General features: G+C 35.6%; 1 protein-coding gene across 6 annotated transcripts in view; it reads right to left on the bottom strand.

Moving 5' to 3' along the window:
* The window catches only part of SGK3 (serum/glucocorticoid regulated kinase family member 3), a 139,366-nt gene that overhangs the window by 31,034 nt on the left and 87,415 nt on the right, over positions 1-20,917 (bottom strand). For all 6 annotated transcript variants that reach the window (XM_078072323.1, XM_078072324.1, XM_078072327.1 and 3 more), the window contains 4 exons: positions 17,203-17,278; positions 10,207-10,294; positions 5,307-5,356; positions 2,559-2,616 (listed from right to left, as the gene is read on the bottom strand). In XM_078072323.1, the coding sequence (XP_077928449.1) occupies positions 2,559-2,616; positions 5,307-5,356; positions 10,207-10,294; positions 17,203-17,278 (272 nt within the window). The remainder of the gene's footprint in view (positions 1-2,558; positions 2,617-5,306; positions 5,357-10,206; positions 10,295-17,202; positions 17,279-20,917) is intronic.

A 20,917-nucleotide genomic window follows, 5' to 3' on the forward strand; every position in this document is an offset into this window, starting at 1 on the left:
AGTCTCACATTTAGGTCTTAATCTATTTTGAGTTTATTTTTGTGTATGGTGTAAGAACGTGGTCCAGTTTCATTCTTTTGCATGTAGCTGTCCAGTATTCCCAACACCATTTGTTGAAGAGACTTGGTCCCATTGCGTATTCTTGACTCCTTTGTTGAAGATTAATTGACCATACAATTGTGGGTTTATTTCTGGGCTCTCTATTCTGTTCCTTTGATTTATGTGTCTATTTTTGTGCCACTATCATCTTGACATCTGGATTGTGATACCTCCAGTTTTGTTTTTTCTTTTTTTTTTTTTTTAAGATTTTATTTATTTGACAGAGAGACACAGCGAGAGAGGGAACACAAGCAAGGGGGAGTGGGAGAGGGAGAAGCAGGCTTCCCGTGGAGCAGGGAGCCCGATGTGGGGCTCGATCCCAGAACCCTGGGATCATGACCTGAGCTGAAGGCAGACGCTTAACCGACTGAGCCACCCAGGCGCCCCTTGTTTTTCTTTTTCAAGATTGCTTTGGCTATTCAGAGTCTTTTGTGGTTCCATATAAATTTTAGTATTATTTGATTAGTTCTGTGAAAAACTGCATTACACAGTTTAATCCACTCTTTAATTGACAGACATTTAGATTGTTTATGAATAACAATGCCATGAATATTCTGGCATATGCCTTTCTTAGTGCATATGTGCATGCATTTCTGTTGGATATATAATTAGAAGTAGAATCAATGTATCATACAGATAATGGCATATATTTAGCTTCAATAATTAACACCAGTTTTCAACAGCATAAAAAATGAAATACACAGGAATAAGTCTAATTAAAGATGTGTAAAAACTCTCTATATAAAACACTATAAAACATTACTGAGAAAAGTTAAAGATGAACTAAATTAAGAAAGGGATATACCATGGTCGTGGATTGGAAGACTCAGTAATGTAAAATAACAATTTTTCCCAAATTGACCTACAGATTAAATGCAATCCCAATCAAAATCCAGCAGAACTTTGTGGAAATTGGCATGCTAATTCTAAAACTTAAAAAGATACGCAAAGGGCTAAGACTCTTGAAGAAGAACAAGGAGGGAGGACTTGTTTTGTTGGATATCACGCTACACAGTCTAATAGACTAATGGAACAATATATAATATCTTGAAACAGAAATATAAAACATAAAATCTAGAAGCAGATCCATGCATATATGGACACTGAATAAATGATGAAAATTACTCTGCAGATCAGTGGCGAAAGAACTGTCTTTTTAACAAATTGTGTGGGATCAGTTGGATATTCATAGGGGAAAAAATTAACTGTGACCCTACAACTTCATGCTATATCCAAGAACCAATTCCTGGCAGACTCTAGATCTAAACATGAAGTTTCCAAAAGACAATGCTTTTTATTTTTAATAACAGATTATCTCTAACATCCCAATACACTGTGAGCATTCTGAGTGCAGCATCCCTTTCTTTCTGTTGCTGTACTAGCACATGTAGTGGGTGGTCAATATATATGTGCTGAATTAACACACATGGATTTAATTGTATGGTTACAGTTTCTGGTATCCAGGGAACTCAGAAAACAAACTAGAGATACCCAAAGCTCAGAATGTAGCAAACTATAATTAAACACATGCATATTTATTTTCATTACAGATTGAAGTGTAATGCAAAAAAGCACTTAAATATATCTAATGATTCTGGTAACTCCCTCTATGATGCTTCTGGCCTTAAAGCAGATTCTCCTTCCTTGGTATGGCCACACTGTCAAGTTGTGTGATTCATCTGACACTCACTGTATGAGGAACAGCAGGGTTTTCAAACACCCCTTTCCTTCCTCAACTGTTATTTTCACAGTTGCTCATTTTTGTCTTTCCAGCTTCAGCTTAAAAAGTACCTCTTTAAAGAAGCCATCCTTGACCGACCCATCTGAGTAGGAATTTTCCCCCCACTTGCCTATTGTCCTCTATCACTTCACTCTATTCTGTATTTACATCACAGTCCCCATTACTGCTTTTCATTATTTATTGACTGCATTTTTTTTTTAAAGATTTTATTTATTTATTTTGACAGAAGGAGAGAGAGAGAGCGAGAGAGGGAACACAAGCAGGGGGAGTGGGAGAAGGAGAAGCAGGCTCTCTGCTAAGCAGGGAGCCCGATGCAGGGCTCGATCCCAGGACCCCGGGATCATGACCTGAGCCGAAGGCAGATGCTTAACGACTGAGCCACCTAGGCGCCCCATGACTGCATATTTTTAATTGGCTATTTCCCCTACTAGGTTGCAAGCATCACAAAGGTAGTAACTGTGTCAGTTTTGTTCAATACTCTCTAACTAACCAGAACCCAGTACACTGCTTGGACATGATAGGTGCTCAACAAATACTCCAACAAATGAATTTTATGTTAAAATTTGAGTAAATGCCTTAACTCCCTTAGTATTTTGAAGGTAGAGAAAGCATCGTAACTCCATATCCTGCATACCAACAAGTCCTGCAGCCTGGAATATATAAGGCATGCATTCCTTAAGTATTTATTTACTGAATGGCAAAATAAAAACACTCTTACCTTGCCAAAGCTGCCTTTTCCAATAACTTTCAGGAAATCAAAGTCTGTTGGTTTAGCACTGAAAAAATGAACAACGACAACAATTAGCCTCCTAGAAATTGGAAAGATGTTAACTTTTAAACATTTCTTAGCACCTCACTCGACTAAGAAAATGCTGGGCACAAAACATTTTAGCATGAAGACTCCAGCTTTCACAATGACAGTGTCTCATCTTGAATATAAAATAGGTAATGATGAATAGCAGTAAACATCTACTTGCTGATAAGACATTTTAAAATTTTATTTAAGCCTTGTTAAGTTCTGCTTAAGAGGGATTTCAGTAATAGTCTCTTTGGGAGAAAAGGACATATGTGTACCTGTATATTGTTTTGAAATCAATGTAGCTTCTATTTAAACCAATTTTATTAATCATAAACCTCACCAATGCTGTTAATGAGGGCACTGAACAACTATATAAATTAGTAATATATTCCAAGGACTACCTTATCCGGCAATTCTTCGGACATGTAATATAACTTATTGTACATTACAGATAAAAGACCTCTCTGCTTATTCTCATAGATGGTAATGCAGAAAACCCAGTAGAGAAACCAGAGGGAATACTAATTTTGTCCTTTTATTTCACCCTGCCGTGTGAAAACAACATTGACTGTAGATAGACAAAAGCACAGGGCAGCAGAAAGTGGAGCCTAAGCAGCCAGAAGAGCTTTTTCCTTCAACACAGTCTGAATCCTAAGTTGGACTAGGGAGAGGAGAATGACTCCATTTAGATTTCAAATTTCCTTTATTTTTTTTAAAGATTTTACTCATTTATTTGAGAGAGAGAGAGAGTGAGCATGAGCAGGAAGGAGAAGCAAAGAGAGGGAGAAGCAGACTCCCCACTGAGAAGGGAGCAGGACACAGGCCTCGATTCCAGTAGCCTGAGATCATGACCTGAGCCAAAGGCAGACATTTAACCTACTAGATTTTAAATTTCCTTTAATTCATTACTGAGATAAATGGTCAATTCAAACATGAGAGTAACACCAGGTCTAGGTTAAATAATAACAGGTAAAGATTAGGGAGATAAATACTTAACTAAGTTCAGGTGTTTTTCTTCTTCAAGAATCTGCTCTTTGGACTAGTTATTTTGTTCTTGAATGATATGCTGAGATACTGAAATAATTTTTTTAAACAAACGTAATAGCGAACAATCATGCAAATTCCTCAAACATAGTAAATAGGCTAACTCAGGCAATACCCAGGCCCCACTGTTAACTGGTGGTGATACATCCTAACTGAAAGCGAGCTTCTGTTTCTGTGCTGCCTGATCAACTCAGTGTTGACAACAGAAAAGCATGCTCAAAACCAAACCTCCCCTTCCAGCTACCACCCCATTTCTTTGCTTTCCTTTGTGGTAAAACTCCTCAAGTAAGAGATCTAAATTCTTTGTCTATTCCTGCTATCCTCTCCTCTAGTTCTCTCTTGAACTCTTTTCTATCGGGGTTTGTACCCACCACACCCCTGAAATGGCTCGCAAAGGTCACCAATGACTTATCAAATCCAGTGGTCAATTCTCAACACTTACCTGCTTTACCAGCAACATTAACAGAGTTAATTATTACCTCCTTGACACACTTTCTTCATCTGATTGTTGTGACATCACATTCCCAGTTTTTCTACCTTACTGCAATGCTGAAGGACCCAAACCTTGGGCCATTTCTTATCTATCTTTACTCACTAAGTGGACCAAAAGAGTGAGGGAAACATAACGTCCTGGGATAAAAGATAGAATGAATCCAATGAACCTGAAGAATCATTACAAGTAAGGACAGCAATACTATACTCTTTCTCCAAACCATGGCAGATATTACTGATTTGTCAGGGCACTCCTCCAACTGAGCCAAGAAGTGGCCTGGAATCCTTCGTATTCAGTGGTCTAGGCATTCACTTTTTTTTTTTTTATTATGTTATGTTAGTCACCATACATTACATCATTAGTTTTTGTTCCATGATTCATTGTTTGCATATAACACCCAGTGCTCCATTCAACACATGCCCTCTTTAATACCCATCACCAGGCTAACCCATCCACCCAACCCCCTCCCCTCTAGAACCCTCAGTTTGTTTCTCAGAGTCCATAGTCTCTCATGGTTTGTCTCCCCCTTCGATTTCCCCCCCTTCATTCACTTCTAATGAGCTGCTAGAGTTGACATTCAAGATGAACTCTATATATGCCATTCCTGCTGTTCCTCAATATGTTTTCCCTGTGCTCAAATATGGGACTACGGGAGGGAGGAACTGGTTAAAGCAAGTTTAATAGCCTTTAATATGCTAATGTCCATCATGACTCTTCTGGAACAAGCTGGCTGACAACTAGGGTTGCACCAAAAACACCGAGCACCAGTGAGAATATCCATTAGGCCTGCATGGACACTTTTGTCAGAATACCTCCCTGGACTTAAGATCTCCTGAGAAATAAAGTCTATTGGTTTTACACACACACACCCTAGAAAAATAACAACAGCAAAACAGCAGAACCCAACTATAATTTGTGGATTTAAGAACTCCTCAGAACTCTATTAAAGTAATGCAAAGCTAGGGCAGTAAAACAGGCAAGCATATGATAGTATTATATTCACTGTAACTATGGTTATTATATTTTATGGGGTTCTAGTTAAACTGGTCTAATTAAACTGGTATATATTTATACATTCACAAAAAAGGTCTTCCTAGAATTCAGTTAGAGGATGTTTGAAACAGACTTACTGAGGATTTCCAGATGGTCCCAGGTTGATGTTCTGTGAGGTAGAGTGTAGCTATTGGGATGGGGAAAAAAAGCGGTAACACTCTTATTGGAACTTCAGAGGTTATCAGTCAATGAATGTTTCTGAAATAAAATATACATAACTCTACCATAGATATTGCATGTATTGCCATGTTAAAGAAGCCTGAAGTCCTAATTCTTAATAAATGCAGTAACTTATTTGGAAACACACAATATAATCATTTTAACGATAAATTTCAAGAGCAGTTGTAAGGAGAAAAATAAGGCAGAAATAAAGCTCAAAGTTGTCAAATGAATGAAGTACACTGGGGAAAGCTCCTTGGACAAGGTGGGTGTAGAAACCCCAATTTATGAAGGATCATTTCTACATTTAAAAAGCTGGTTAAAATGGCTGTTTTTTCAAATTTTCAAGTAATTGCTTATTAATTTTATGATGTGGAAATAATAAGATGATGATGACGAAGACTGCTAATGCTGGAATGAATTATAGGAGACAGACTTATTTCCAAGTCAAATACATGTAGACAAGAGTGCTTTTCTTTCTAATTCCACCACTGTAGTCAAATAAAAATTTTAGATAGCCTTTTCTCTTTATAATAATATAAATTTGATCCCTAATATTAATTTAGAAGCAAATCTTTACTTACCTACTATGCCATAAAGCAATTTAAGAAAAGATTCTAGCTCACTAATAATTAGCTAGAAATTTAACCCCAAATCCCATCAGATTAATCTAGTGATCTTGTTAACGTGAGCATTTTTTATAAAGCTAACTGTAGTGAATCCTGCTTCACATTAAATTCCCTTTGAAATTCTTTATGCATAGAGAATTAAAACAGTTATAGAGACTCCAAATATGCATACTTTTACTATAGCCCTATATAATTATCCTTGATATAAGTTATAGATATAAGCTTTAAAAAATTTTTCTCTTTAAATTAATCAGTACTGAAAAATTTTACCTAAGCAATTTCTTATTAGAGACATATATCATATAGATTTCCACTTAAATTCATTTGAAACTTATAGACAATCTCCAGAATGCAAACTACTTTTAAAAATAAAGGGCAAAAGTTCCTAAGCATAATAATACATTTCTTATGAAATAACAATATTGGCACCAGCTTCTTATAAAATGAAATTTCCTATCAATATCTTTACATGAAAAATCTTCATGTAATACATTTTCACCCCCAGAAGACAGAAATACAGAGAACCATACAATCTAGCACAAGACAAAAAAAAAAATGTATAAAAAATCTGGTTCATGAAATAAGATTCATCCTGTTGTGCCATAATTTTAACATGGAAGAATCTTTTCTATTTATATATTATAGTGTTCCAGAGGATCTGATAACATAATACAAACTAAGTTACAATTCTGATACATTTATTTTTTTAATGAACGTGAAGAAAACTGATGGATCACTTTTTTAAAGATTTATTTATTTCAGAGACAGAGGGAGAAAGAGCTCACGGGTGAGCAGGGGGAGGGGCAGAGGGAGAGAATCTTCGAGCAGACTCCCCGCTGAGTGTGGAGCCCCATGCAGGGCAATCCCACAACCCAAGAGATCATGACCTGAGCCAAAACCAAGAGCCAGTCGCTCAACTGACTGAGCTACCCAGGCCCCCCAAAACTGGATCACTTTTCCATTTAATTAACTTTCCTTATATAGATGAGGGAAAAGGATTCAATAAGCATGGATTAAACAACAGGACAACCTGTGCCCTGAATCACACCACTATGTAGGAAGATTTCATTACATAGCAGTGGTTTTCCTAATAGAGCACATTCCTGAAATAATAATGGAAATTATTGGAAAATATAATCAGATAACTTTTTACTCTACCCACTATTTTTAAAGATTATACTAAACCAAAAGTGAGATATAATTTATTAACAGTGAACACTAATCAAAAGCGTAAGTTTCTTGACTTCTTTTGGCCTCTATTTTTTTCTCACTAAAAAGCCCTGAAAGATATTTTCTGGCTACTAATCTAGTTATCCACTTAGAAGTCCTTAATAAATAGCTACAGCAGGGTGCCTGGGTGGCTCAGTCAGTTAAGCATCCCACTCGTGATTTTGGCTCAGGTCATGATCTCATGGGTCTTGAAATCGAGCTGCTGGTTGGGCTCTGTACTCAGCAGGGAGTCTGCTTGAGATTCTCTCCCTTTTCTGAAGAGATTCTTTTTATCCATATTTTAAAACTGCAAGAGATCCTAGTCCAAGTTTCAGATTTTATGGATGAAAAAAGAGAAAGGAAATAAAATTCAGATCTGAGGCCAGAAGTGACAGAGAACAGGGACCAGAACTCGGGAAGGTTCTTTCTTCAAAACCAGCTGTCTCCTATAGCAAGGCAAGATATTTTTCAAATGACCTAAACCTATATATTCTCAACATGACTGCCAAGCAAAACATGGAAAAATCAGGGTTCCATACATTTTATTCTTTAAAATATTTTTTGATAGTTTCATCTTTTTCAATTAAAAATATATACTCATAATTGGAAAATATGGAAAGTATCAGGAAGAAAATGCTTTTAAAAAATCTATAACCTTATTAACAGATGATTTTGCAAATATTATAGCAATTTCATACAGTCTTTATGTAACTTTAAACTTTAAAAAACTGACTGGAATCACTGTGAGAATATGAATATAAAATTTTATACCCTGATCTCAGGTAACAGTATGTCAAAACTTAAAATATTATCTTAAATATTTTCAAAATGTACAATATATGGGGACAAACACTATTTGATTGATGAATATTTAAATTTATTCTAATTTTTCACAGAAACTGTACTAAAATGAATTTTTTTTTTTTTTAAGATTTTATTTATTTATTTGACAGAGAGAGACACAGCGAGAGAGGGAACACAAGCAGGGGGAGTGGGAGAGGGAGAAGCAGGCTTCCCGCGGAGCAGGGAGCCCGATGCGGGGCTCGATCCCAGGACCCTGGGATCATGACCCTGAGCCGAAGGCAGATGCTTAACGACTCAGCCACCCAGGCGCCCCGAATATCTTTTTTTCTGTGTAAAGAATTATTTCATTTGCATCAATTCCTAAATAATTAGAATATTTTCATGTTTGGTACACATTGCCAAATTGCTTTCCAAAAGAGTTGCAAAAAATTATAGCAATGCCAGGAAAGCCTGAGGGTGCCTACTGTGCTTTACCCTTATCAGTCCTGAAATATTTTATTTACTTTACATTTTTGTTAATTTGGCAGAGGAAAAAAATCTCTATTGTACAAATTTCACTTGCTACTGGCACTGAGGTTGAACATTCCCCCACATCTCTGTTTACAGTACTTCTTCATGCCCCTTTTCTCTTAATCTACTGGGGTCTTAAATATCCTTCTTTTCAAAAATCCATTTGTATGACATTTTTACATAAATATTTTTGCCTTATTTATTACAAATATGCCTTATTTATTACAAATGCTCTCCCAGTTTGTTTCTCTTTTGACAAGTTGCAAAGATATAAAGTTAAAATATCCTTTTATGTTGTCCTAGAATCAACCATGTCACAAATGGAAAAGATAAATCAGTTCTCTTAACTGAAAACCCTCTTGTGGCATCAGAAATGGAAAATTACTACTTTACAGTAGTCACAAAAAAGGAATATGTCTATTTTCCAAATGAAGATTTTAGCTGTGTGACAGTAATGTTCTGATTCATATTATCTTTTAAATCCAAAAACAGAACCATGACAAAATAAGACATTATAAAGACAAAAACACACCTGAACCCAATACCTGATTTTCATTCATATATTAAGCAAACATAGTTTTCATCATTTATTAATTATAAAGGTGTTACCATATTTATATACACTTTTTCATTATAATTTTAATTGCTAAATAATAATTCTCTGGGTTAAGTTTTATAATTTACCTTTCTCACATCACTTTCTAAAGTAAATGTTGAAAACATCTTTATAATAAGCCACGGCTTATCCTATTTATTTATTTGTTATCACAATTGATTAAAAAAATAAGAATATCCTATTCTTGATTTGGAAGACATACTGATTATGTGCATGTACCTACAGGAATAAAACTTAGTTCATGCCAACTGGCACATGTGTATGGTTGTTCTGCATATAAAAACTTGGCAATGTAGAAGAAGTATTCAATTAACATTTTGGTTGAAAGGCCTTTCCTACTGGTCAAAATTCAAAACAACAGTTTTAGTATGTTAATGATTATAAAGATATATAATGATAAAAATTTAAGAGGTAAAGTGAAGAGAGAATATAAAATTGTATATATTGTACAATTAAAATTAGGTAACTAAAAAATCCTTATATATTAAGAGAAGACTAGAAAGAAAACCACTAAAATATTAAAAATTACTGGTCTGGTTAGGGATAAGGAAGTAATACATCCAATTTTTTTTAAGATTTTATTTATTTATTTATTTGACAGAGAGAGAGAGTGAGCACAAGCAGGGGGAGTGGCAGGCAAAGGGATAGGGAGAAGTAGACTCCCTGCTGAGCAGGGAGCCCAACACAGGTCTCAATCCCAGGACCCTGGGATCATGACCTGAGCCAAAGGTAGACGCTTAACTGAGCCACCCAGGGGCCCCTAGTAGAAAGTTTCAAAACTTGCTACTAACTAAACTTTCTACTACTCTTCCTTACTAAATACTAGCATGTATTACTTTTTCATCATAAAAGTCCTCATTTTATAAATTTTTTAATAAGTAGTAACCAGTAAGAGGTGTACACATTTGTTTTTATGTATTCTAGAGAGTAGAAAATTTACAATGGATGAAATTACATCATTTTAAGTAAATGTTGCCGTAAAGTTGTCAGTAATTTCATCTTTGGGGAATGGTATTTTTTTCTGTTAAAAAATACAATCCCTCTTACTACCTTCTGAGTACTTCTTTCATCCTCATCTTCTGATGGATCTGACTGATGTTTTGGACTGTCCATTTGAAGGAATGCTCTGACATCTGGACTAAAAACAAAAATTAACTTTATTATGACTTTGAAAGCATTTCTATAGCTTTTCTCCCTTTTAAAATGAAAATAACCGTAGTAGCATTTACAGTATGAAAGCCAATACAATCCATCAATATTATAAAAGGAACAGGCTGATTAATTTTTTAAAAATAGGGAATCCAACAGACAAATGGTCAAAGATATAAACAAGGCAGTTCATAAAGAAAAAACCCAAATGGTAAGGAAGATGTCTAGCTTAATTCATAATCAAAGAAATAAAAATTAAAACACTAATGAAATACCACTTTCTGTCCATTAACTGGCAAAAACTAGAAAGATAGATAATATCAGAAGCTGGTAGGGATATAGGGAAAGAGACACCCTCCTGCATTGCTAGTAAGAATGTGAAATGAGGCAACTTTTCTGAAAAGGAATTTGGCAATACTTGGTGAAACTGTGTCTGCATTTTTCCTGGGCCCAGAAATTCCAGTTCTAGGAATAAACCACAAAAAATAAATCATGTGCAGGTTTAGTGAAAGACACGTGACTAGGATACTCATTGTAACTTTCTAGTAGTGAATCAGAAGCAAAATAGGCATCTACCACTAAATTAAAATTAGTAAGAAAGCTACGGTCACTGCCCACAGAGAATTCTACTCAAGAGTCAGAAACAAGGTAGTACAGTATCATTTTTGTATATATATTAAATATTCAGACATGAAGCAATACCCGATAAACGAATTCCAAAGACATAACAAATATATGAAAGTGGGTATCAACAGGAGGGATGAAGAGATGGGTATGAAGATCAAGCATGAAGAGAAAAAAATAAGACTAAAATACAAGAGGGGCCTTAATGCACTAATGCAGTGACAGGATTGCATTAATGACATCCCTGAGGGATAATTTAAACTCTGTATCTGAGGTACCTCCTCCTCAAATTGTCCTTAATGATTAAATAAAATATACATTCATTGTAGAAATTCAGAAAGATGAAAAATAATTTTTAAAAACAGTAGGGCTGGTGAGAATGTATAGAGCCACTGTGGAAAACAGTTTGGCAGTTCTTCAGAAAGTTAAACACAGAGTTTCCATATGACTAAGCAATTCCATTCCTAGGTATGTACCCAAGAAAAATAAAAACATATTCACACAAAAACTCACAAATGTTCATAGCAGCATTATTCACAATAGCCAAAAAGTAGAAACAACCCAAATGAATGGACAAACAAAATGTAACATATCCATACAAAGGAATATCATTCAGTCATAAAAAGGACTGAAGTACTGACACATTAATACTCCATGGATAAACCTCAAAAACATTAGGCTAAAAAAAAAAAAAAAAAAAGACAAAAAAGGTCATATATTATATGACTCCATTTATATGAAATGTCCAGAACAGGCAAACCCACAGTGACAGAAAAGCAGATCAGTGGTTGCCAAGGGTTGGGGGAAGGAGAAATTCAAAAGTACAGTTGACCCTTGAACAACATGGGGGTTAGGGACACCAATGCCCCACGCAGTTGAAAATCCATGTGTAACTGTTTGATTCCCCCAAAATTTAACTACTAACAGCCTGCTGTTGACCCGAAGCCTTACCAATAACATAAACGGTTGATTAACACTTACTTTGTTATATGTATTACATACTGTACTCTTACAATAATGTAACCTAAGAAAATATTAAGAAAATTGTAATGAAGAGAAAATACATTTACAGTACTGTCCTGTACTTATCAAAAAATAATCCATGCATAAGCGGACCCACACAGTTCAAACCCATGTTGTTCAAGGGTCAACTGTAGTCTCTTTGGAGTGATGTTGTTAGATTAGCCTTGAGGCAACAGAACTGGATAGCTGTGATGGTTGTACAGCAATGTGATATATTAAATACCACAAAACTGTATACTTTAAAAACAGCTAAAAGTGTAAATTATATTTATGTGAATTTTATCTCAACAAAATTTTTTTTTTAAAGGTGAGGGTGAGGATCTTCAATCTTACCACACAGAGGCAACTATTACTAATCTTGGTGGTATTTTATTTCAAATTTTTTTCCTGCACTGTTAAGACCACCCTGTATGTAAAATATTTTTATCTTACTGGTTATTTTTTACCTAAAAACTACATCATAAACATTTCCCCATGTTGTTAAAAACTCCTTGTAAATAGTCACTTTTGATAGATGTATGATGCTGTATAAGAATGCACTAAATGTTATTCAATGATTCTTTCGCTTTAAAATATTTAGATGGCCTCTAACTTTTTATTATACAACTTTCACTGCTACAAATAACGTTGCAATGATAATTTTTGTGCATAACATCAGAACTGCATTTAGGATTTTCAATACAGATTTTTAAAAATAAACTTATTTGGTCTGAATTATAAACCATTTTCAGGCTTTAAATACAGTTTGTTAAGCTGATTTCCAGAGAGGTTATGCTAATTTATTCTCTCCTAGCAGTATATGGACATCCTGAACCCTCTCTCCAGCTCTGATTAGCATTAAATATTAGTTTATATTACTATCTCTAATAATTTAAGTAAAAATAAGTAATTTAAAGAAAAGGCACTCCACTTTATTAGTAATTAGTGAAAGACAAATGCAACAGTAAGATACCACAACCCACTCACCAGAATGGCTCAAACTGAAGAGACTAACAATACTAAGTGTTGGTGAGGTGAGCAGTGTGATCTCAGACATGGACAGTGGAAGTATTACCTGGTACAATCACTCTGGAAAGCATTTTTAATATTATCCCTTAAGGTTAAATATATAATACCCTACAACCCAGAAGTTCTGTTCCAAATACATCAGAAATGTTTGCACATTGCAGGAAAAGATATGTTAATAGCAACATTATTTGTAACAAAATAAAAATAACTCAAATGTGTATCAGCAGTAAAATGGATAAACTGGAGTATATTCATACAATGGGATATTATACAGCAGTGGAAATCAACAAATTATAGCTATGTCCAACAATATAAATGACTCTCACATGGTTGAAAACAAGCCAGATAGAGAACATATTGTATGATTCCATGTATTATAAAGTACAACAATGGCACCTTAATCTATCCTGCTAAAAATCAGGAGAATCATTACCTTTGGGAAGGAGGGAAGGAACAGAGATTGAGAGGAGGCATGTGAGGGGTTTCAGGTGTGCTGGTAATGTTCTATTTCTTGGCTTGGGAGGTGGCAACTCAGATGTGTTCACTTTCTCATAGTTCACTAAGCGTATAATCATGAGTTGTGCTCCTTTCTGTATGTGTTATACTGCAATAAAGCTAAAATAAGGTATTTTTACTCCCATCTGCATTTCTTAAATAGATAAGGAAATATTCAGTTTCTCTGGTAATTAATAAGCCACTTGTATCTCCTCTTTTATAAATCACAAATGTGCTTTGTCCATTTCTTCTGGTGTCTTAAGTGTGTCCTATCTATACAAGCTCTTTCTATAGTAAGTATATTTTATCTATTGTCCTTTACTATGGGAAGCTTTTTCTACATTTTTGGTTTTTAATTTCACTTGTGATATCTGGGGTTCAAAAGTTTTTAAGTCAAATTTGTTACTGTTTTACTTTACAATACATCATGCACTGCCGATATGCTCAGAAAACCCTTTTTTTTAATCTAGAAATCAGAGAAATAAATATTAACCTCTTATTCCAGTTTTTAAATAATTCTAAAAATAAATTTTAGTAAAGTTGTTTTAAAAGAAGCAAGTAAAGGTAATTTTATTTTTTTAAGATTTTATTTTTAAGTAATCTCTACACCTAACATGGGGCTCAAACTCACAACCACAAGATCAAGAGTCACATGCTCCTCTGATTAAGCCAGCCAGGCACCCCATTAAGTAAAGGTATTTTTAAAGTGCATTTCCCTAACACAGGAGTAACAGGTATACAGTAGGTGTTCAAGATACACTTGATGATTGGCTTCTCTTCTTGCTCTCTTAAATCTGTACAATTTTATAGTTTGATGTATAAATTAAAAGTGTGAAAATTAACAAAGCTCTGTTAACACCAAGATGAGATCCAGAAAATACGAAATGTCATTTTTTATTAAAAAGAAAATGTCAGTGAAAAATTAAGTTTGAAAAAACTCTTGGCTATTTGTTTTTGGAATTCTATAAATGTCCTCTACCTTGAATGGAATGGTGGCAGTTATAGGGTGTATATGTACATAAAAATCCATTAGGTTGTATACTTAAGAATTGTGTATTTTATGGTATAATGTTAAAATGAAAATAATCAAATTGCTTTTAGTTGATTTTTAATACCAAATATAACATCTTTAAAATGTTATACTTCCAGATCCAGAATGAATATTTAGAATTTAATATATAGTGGTAGAGGTCCTGAGTAACACTTCAAAATGCCAGGAGAAATAATCACCAGCAACATTTGTTCTATATTTATTCCATGTGAGGCTCTGTCAAAGAAGACAAATTTGACCTCTTGGTTTAGGAACTATATTTCAAACAAGCCACTAATATGACAATCTGAGTAATCTCAAGGGCAGATAGCAAAAATTAATGGTTAGGGGGTGGATCTAAGCTGAATACCTAGAATTTGTCTTAGGAAAAAGGCATAATTTTTTTAAATTAACATATAATGTATTATTTGTTTCAGGGGTACAGGTCTGTGATTCATCAGTCTTATACAATTCACAGTGCTCACCATAGCACATACCCTCCCCTATGTCCATCACCCAGCCATCCCATCCTGCCCACCCCCCTCCACTCCAGCAACCCTCAGCTTGTTTCCTGAGATTAAGAGTCTCTTATGGTTTGTCTCCCTCTCTGGTTTCCTCTTGTTTCATTTTTCCCTCCCTTCCCCTATGATCCTCTGTCTTGTTTCTCAAATTCCTCATATCAGTGAGATCACATACTTCTCTTTCTCTGATGGACTTATTTCGCTTAGCATAATACCCTCTAGTTCCATCCCACTCATTGCAAATGGCAAGATTTCATTTTTGATGGCTGCATAATATTCCATTATATATATATATATATATATATATATATATATATATATATGCATACACACACACACCACATCTTCTTTATCCATTCATTTGTCAATGGACATCTTGGCTCTTTCCATAGTTTGGCTATTGTGGACATTGCTGCTATAAACATTGGGGTGCACGTGCCCCTTCGGATCCCTACATTTGTATCTTTGGGGTAAATACCCAGTAGTGCAATTGCTGGGTCATAGGGTAGCTATATTTTCAACTTTTTGAGGAACCTCCATATTGCTTTCCAGAGTGGCTGCATAATGTTTAAAAAATAATTATTCAGAGAGCCAAATCACAAAAGGTTCTTTGCTGAGGAAAAGACCGACATACAAACACCAAATTCAAGGATCCTCCCTGATTTTGTGTTTGTTCGTTACCTGCTGAAGGCCCAGAATGGAAAGGCACCTGCTCCTCAATGCACTGGCTAAGCCCAGAGCTACCAGAGGTGCTGCACTTCTTCCCGACCCTTGGCCTTGTGAGCAACAGGGAAAATCCAAAGCAATGGGCAGAAGACCTTGGTCAGAGGAGGTCCAGTTCTAGTATTTTACTGAGTTAGTAAGTTATATTAAGTTAAAAAAAAGGAGGTCAGAGGACTTGCTCAGAATGGTAGACACCCTCAGTAATTACACTGTGAAGAACTACACAAATGGTAGTCACCGGTTTTAGAACAACTGCTAAAAATACAGTCCTTCAGTGTTGTGATTCTGAAAAGACTATTAAGTGTGTCACGTTTGCATCACCATCCATAAGGCAACCTTCACGTCTACACAGCTATGGAAAACTCCCGAGATATTTTACTTTATCCTCTTTATTTCTTCTAAGAACATAATACTTTATGTAAATAAAACAAAGTAACATATATGTAAATTAAAATTCATAATAATTATAATGAATATCCATGAACTAATTACCAGACTCAAAAATGAAAACACATCTCAAACCATGGATCTACCTGTATTTCCGATAGGACCCACCCTTCTGGCTTATTAGCATGAGACACACACACGGCCGGGAAAGCACCTTCCTGTTAAGTGGCTGTCTGCAATGCTATGTGGAGAAGGCCTGGACTCCTTGTCTGGGTCGACAGAATACCGTTCACAGGTGGAACAAGGATGTTGGCGTGTGTACGTGACCCTTGCCAAGTCCTTCAGCCTCATCTCCTTTCTGAAAACCTACTCCGTAGTCTAGTCACCGTGAAATGTAAACACTTAAAGTGTCTTCAACATGTCAGGCTTTTTGTAGATTCTGTTACATGTACTGCCCCTTTTGCCTGGATGCTCTCCCTACCTTTTCTCGAACAACTGCACATCCTTTAAATCCCAGGAAGCCTTGCTTGCCCTCCTCCCAAGGAAAGCTGGCCACGTTTTTTTCCATTAGCTTCTAGCACCTCTATCATAAAACTTTCCTACCTTTAATTGCTTGTTTATATGTCTGTTTCTCCCACTAGACAGGGAGCCTGTGCCTCTGGAAGGCCCTCTTTACATTACCAATGCATAGAGCAGGTACTTAATAAGTGCTTTTAAAAAAATTTTATTTAAATTCCAGTGAGTTAACATATAGTGTAATATTAGTTTCAGCTGCACAATATAGTGATTTAACAAATGCTTTTTGAATATAATTAGAAAAACGTCTTAACTGTGTACTATGCAACGTTCTTTCAAGTTTAATCTAAAAAACTAATACAAGTACAAAAGGAAGAAAGAAAATAACTAGGGTCTTGAGTTGATGGAGGGAAAAGGAGATTAAGGATACCAGGGGAAAACTGCTTGAGGATTTTACAAACATATACAGCACAATATTCTGTAGAATGTATAAAATCTAGATCAGTAGCTTATTCAATATTCTTAGATTTGGTTTCAGCACCTCTTCAAAACACAATGAAAATTACTTACTGGTTGTAAAGTTCTGGATACCTAACTAAGTTCTGAATGAATTCATTCAGTCCTGCTCTTCTTTGTTTAATAAAATCTGTTAAGAGAGACAAACTATTAGGATTATTTATGTCAGACTATGTAATTATCATCAATATAGTTATATAAGAATGGACAACCAATTTGATCAATAAGCTATTTCTTTTTTTTTCTTAAAGATTTTATTTATTTATTTGACAGACAGAGAGAGACCACAAGCAGGGGGAGTGGCAGAGGGAGAGGGAGAAGCAGGCTCCCCGCTGAGCAGAGAGCCCGATGCAGTGTTCGATCCCAGGACCCCGGGATCATGACCTGAGCCGAAGGCAGACGCTTAACCGACTAAGCCACCCAGGCTCCACTCAATAAGCTATTTCTCAATTCATGTTTCTTGATATACAATAAGAAATACTTAGAAATATATATATATCTTTAAATCTATAAATACAATGATTATAAAATTAAAATCAAGCAGAAAACATATCTCCCAAAAGAAAACTCTCCAAAGAAATGCCCTTTTAGGTTCTAAATACACTCACCACAATTTGTCTGACTCCTCAAGTACTACCAGATAATGAATAAAAATTAACACTATGACACTGGTGATGGAAAATCATACTAATTTAAAAAAGTAACAAGAATTACTGGAAATCCTTGCAACTGGTTAATTATCACCAAAACTTGGCTGCTAAAAAACTCCCCCTGCTAAACATCCCTTGAAACACACAATGGAACAATTTTCTCAAGAACAACTGTCTAGCAGCTTCAAAGTGTTTTGACTTGATAATTAAGGATTATGCATCAGCAGGTTAGCAATAAAGGTAAAGCACAAAAGTTTCTTGGAATTAAAAAACTTTATTCAAGCATCTTATCTCTGCTACTTACTAGTTAACTGACCTTGAACCTTTCTAAGATTTAAATCCATACTTGTAAAATGAGGATAACTAACATTTATACCTCATAATGCTGTTATAGGATTAAGTGAGACAATGCATATAAATTTACAATAAAATGCCTGGTAGAGAGAAAGAGCACAATCTTTATTACTATTTTTGTTATTGTTGTTGTTATTTGTTGTTGTGGGATTACAAATCCATCACCCTAAACCTGAATTCTTTTTATTTATTTTTTAAAATTTTTTTATTGTTATGTTAATCACAATACATTACATCATTAGTTTTTGATGTAGTGTTCCATGATTCATTGTTTGTGCACAACACCCAGTGCTCCATGCATAACGTGCCCTCTTTAATACCCATCACCAGGCTAACCCATCCTCCCACCTCCCTCCCCTCTAGAACCCTCAGTTTGTTTTTCAGAGTCCATCGACAGATGAATGGATAAAGAAGATGTGGTATATATATACAATGGAATATTATGCAGCCATCAAAAGGAATGAGATCTTGCCATTTGCAACGACGTGGATGGAACTGGAGGGTGTTATGCTGAGCGAAATAAGTCAATCAGAGAAAGACATGTTTCATATGATCTCACTGATATGAGGAATTCTTAATCTCAGGAAACAAACTGAGGGTTGCTGGAGTGGTGGGGGGTGGGAGGGATGGGGTGGCTGGGTGATAGACATTGGGGAGGGTATGCGCTATGGTGAGCGCTGTGAACTGTGCAAGACTGTTGAATCACAGATCTGTACCTCTGAAACAAAGAATGCAATATATGTTAAGAAAAAAAAAAAAGAAGATAGCAGGAGGGGAAGAATGAAGGGGGGGAAATCGGAGGGGGAGACGAACCCGAATTCTTAAGAAATATACTCTAAAAATGGAAAAAAACAGGACATTTGAAAAAGTGTCTCACTGGCTGCATGTCTCAATAAAAATCTATAAACAATATTCAACTCAAGAATGAGTTTTGATTTAGTAAAATGGTTTCTACTCAATAAAGGTTTTAACGTACAATGTTTGTCACCAAAATTATGGGTGTTTCTAGTCACTCAGGTTTATTTCCATTTCTTAAATGTAAGGTATGGCTATAAAAGAACAAATATAAATTAGATCTGGTCTGTTAGATCCAGATGCACTTAGTACTTTTTTCCTGTTCAACTGTGAATTTCTTGAAGAAGTTCAGGAAGGTATCATATAGAACTCTTCCAAGGGCATTCTTCCTATTCACCACACAGTAAAGGAAAGGTGAGGTTTACAATAGAAACTACACTTGAAACAGTTATTTTTCAGGAACTGAACTTAGTAAGTAAACATAGGAGAGAAAACTAAAATGAATGACTACATTTGAGATATTTAGAGAAAAGCTAATATTATAGGGATGCAGCTCTAACGTGTTCTGTGGATACTTACTCTAAAGGTACATTTTACATTGGGAGATCAATTGTGAGATTAAGTTTCTTTCTTTAGTGAGCTACAGCCCATGCTGCGTAAGCGCTACTTCCATTTCATTGCTGACTCTGAACAGTTTTTGAAAGCCCTATGGAAAGCCCAACATAAGAACAGAAAGAAGTCAGTAATGAAAAAGAAGCCCTATAGTAGTCAAAGTTTAGAGGAAATTCCAAGCTTAATTTTTAGATCAACATTAAGCCGGCAAATATCTTTAAAAATTCCAGGTAAGAGGGGCGCCTGGGTGGCTCAGTTGTTAAGCGTCTGCCTTCTCCTCAGGTCATGATCCCAGCGTCCTGGGATTGAGCCCCACATAGGGCTCCCTGCTCTGTGGAGAGCCTGCTTTTCCCTCTCCCACTCCCCCTGCTTGGGTTCCCCCTCTTGCTGTCTCTCAATCTGTCAAATAAATAAAATCTTAAAAAAAAAAAAAATTCCAGGTAAGACTAAAATGTACAAGCCCATTATTGGTAAGTCCCAAGAATTTATATAAAGCTGACATACTATCTTTAAGAATTATAGTTAGAGATAAATATATATATAGGCTTGTGCATCATGGGTGGGGGAGAGGGAAAGAATCCCAAGCATGTTCCACGTTGTGTGGGGCTTGATCCCAGGACCTTGAGGATCATGACCTGAGCCGAAATCAAGAGTCGGACGCTTAACCAACTGAGCCACCCAGGAGCCCCTGGAGAGATATATTTTTAAAAATCTCTCCAATTGGGCGCCTGGGTGGCTCAGTTGTTAAGTGTCTGCCTTCGGCTCAGGTCATGATCCCAGGGTCCTGGGATCGAGCCCCGCATCAGGCTCCCTGCTTGGCAGGAAGCCTGCTTCTCCCTCTCCCACTCCCCCTGCTTGTGTTCCTGCTCTCGCTCTGTCAAATAAATAAATAAAATCTTAAAAAAAAAAAAACAACTCTCCAATTAAGAACTTATGTGAATTTATTTGTTGTAATTAAAAAGAAATTTCAATTAGAGACTGAAAAGAAATCAAAGCTTAGACAATAAAATGAAACCTTTAGTCTCCAGAGTGTGTATGAAAATGACCTATACAGATTTCTGTCATTTCACTGCTTCAAGAAAAATCAACCAAGAGGACACAATTTCCAATACTGTGGGACAGGGGAAAAAAAAAAATCACCAAACTCTGATGTAAGGAGACCTTGGGTTTTAATCCTAATACTGCTACTGGTGGCCAGAGTGCCTAATTATATTCATCATCAAAGGATATTTAGAGCCCCCAGGGACTACAGAGTTGTTGTTTTTTTTTAAGTCCTAATCCACACCTTTCTGGTTAGGAAACAAGGTTAAGATTTTTGTAATGTCCAAAACAAGTAATTTTAAATTTTAAAATAACAT

The sequence above is a fragment of the Halichoerus grypus genome, chromosome 5 (assembly GCF_964656455.1).
Source record: "Halichoerus grypus chromosome 5, mHalGry1.hap1.1, whole genome shotgun sequence".
Taxonomy (NCBI): Eukaryota; Metazoa; Chordata; class Mammalia; order Carnivora; family Phocidae; genus Halichoerus; species Halichoerus grypus.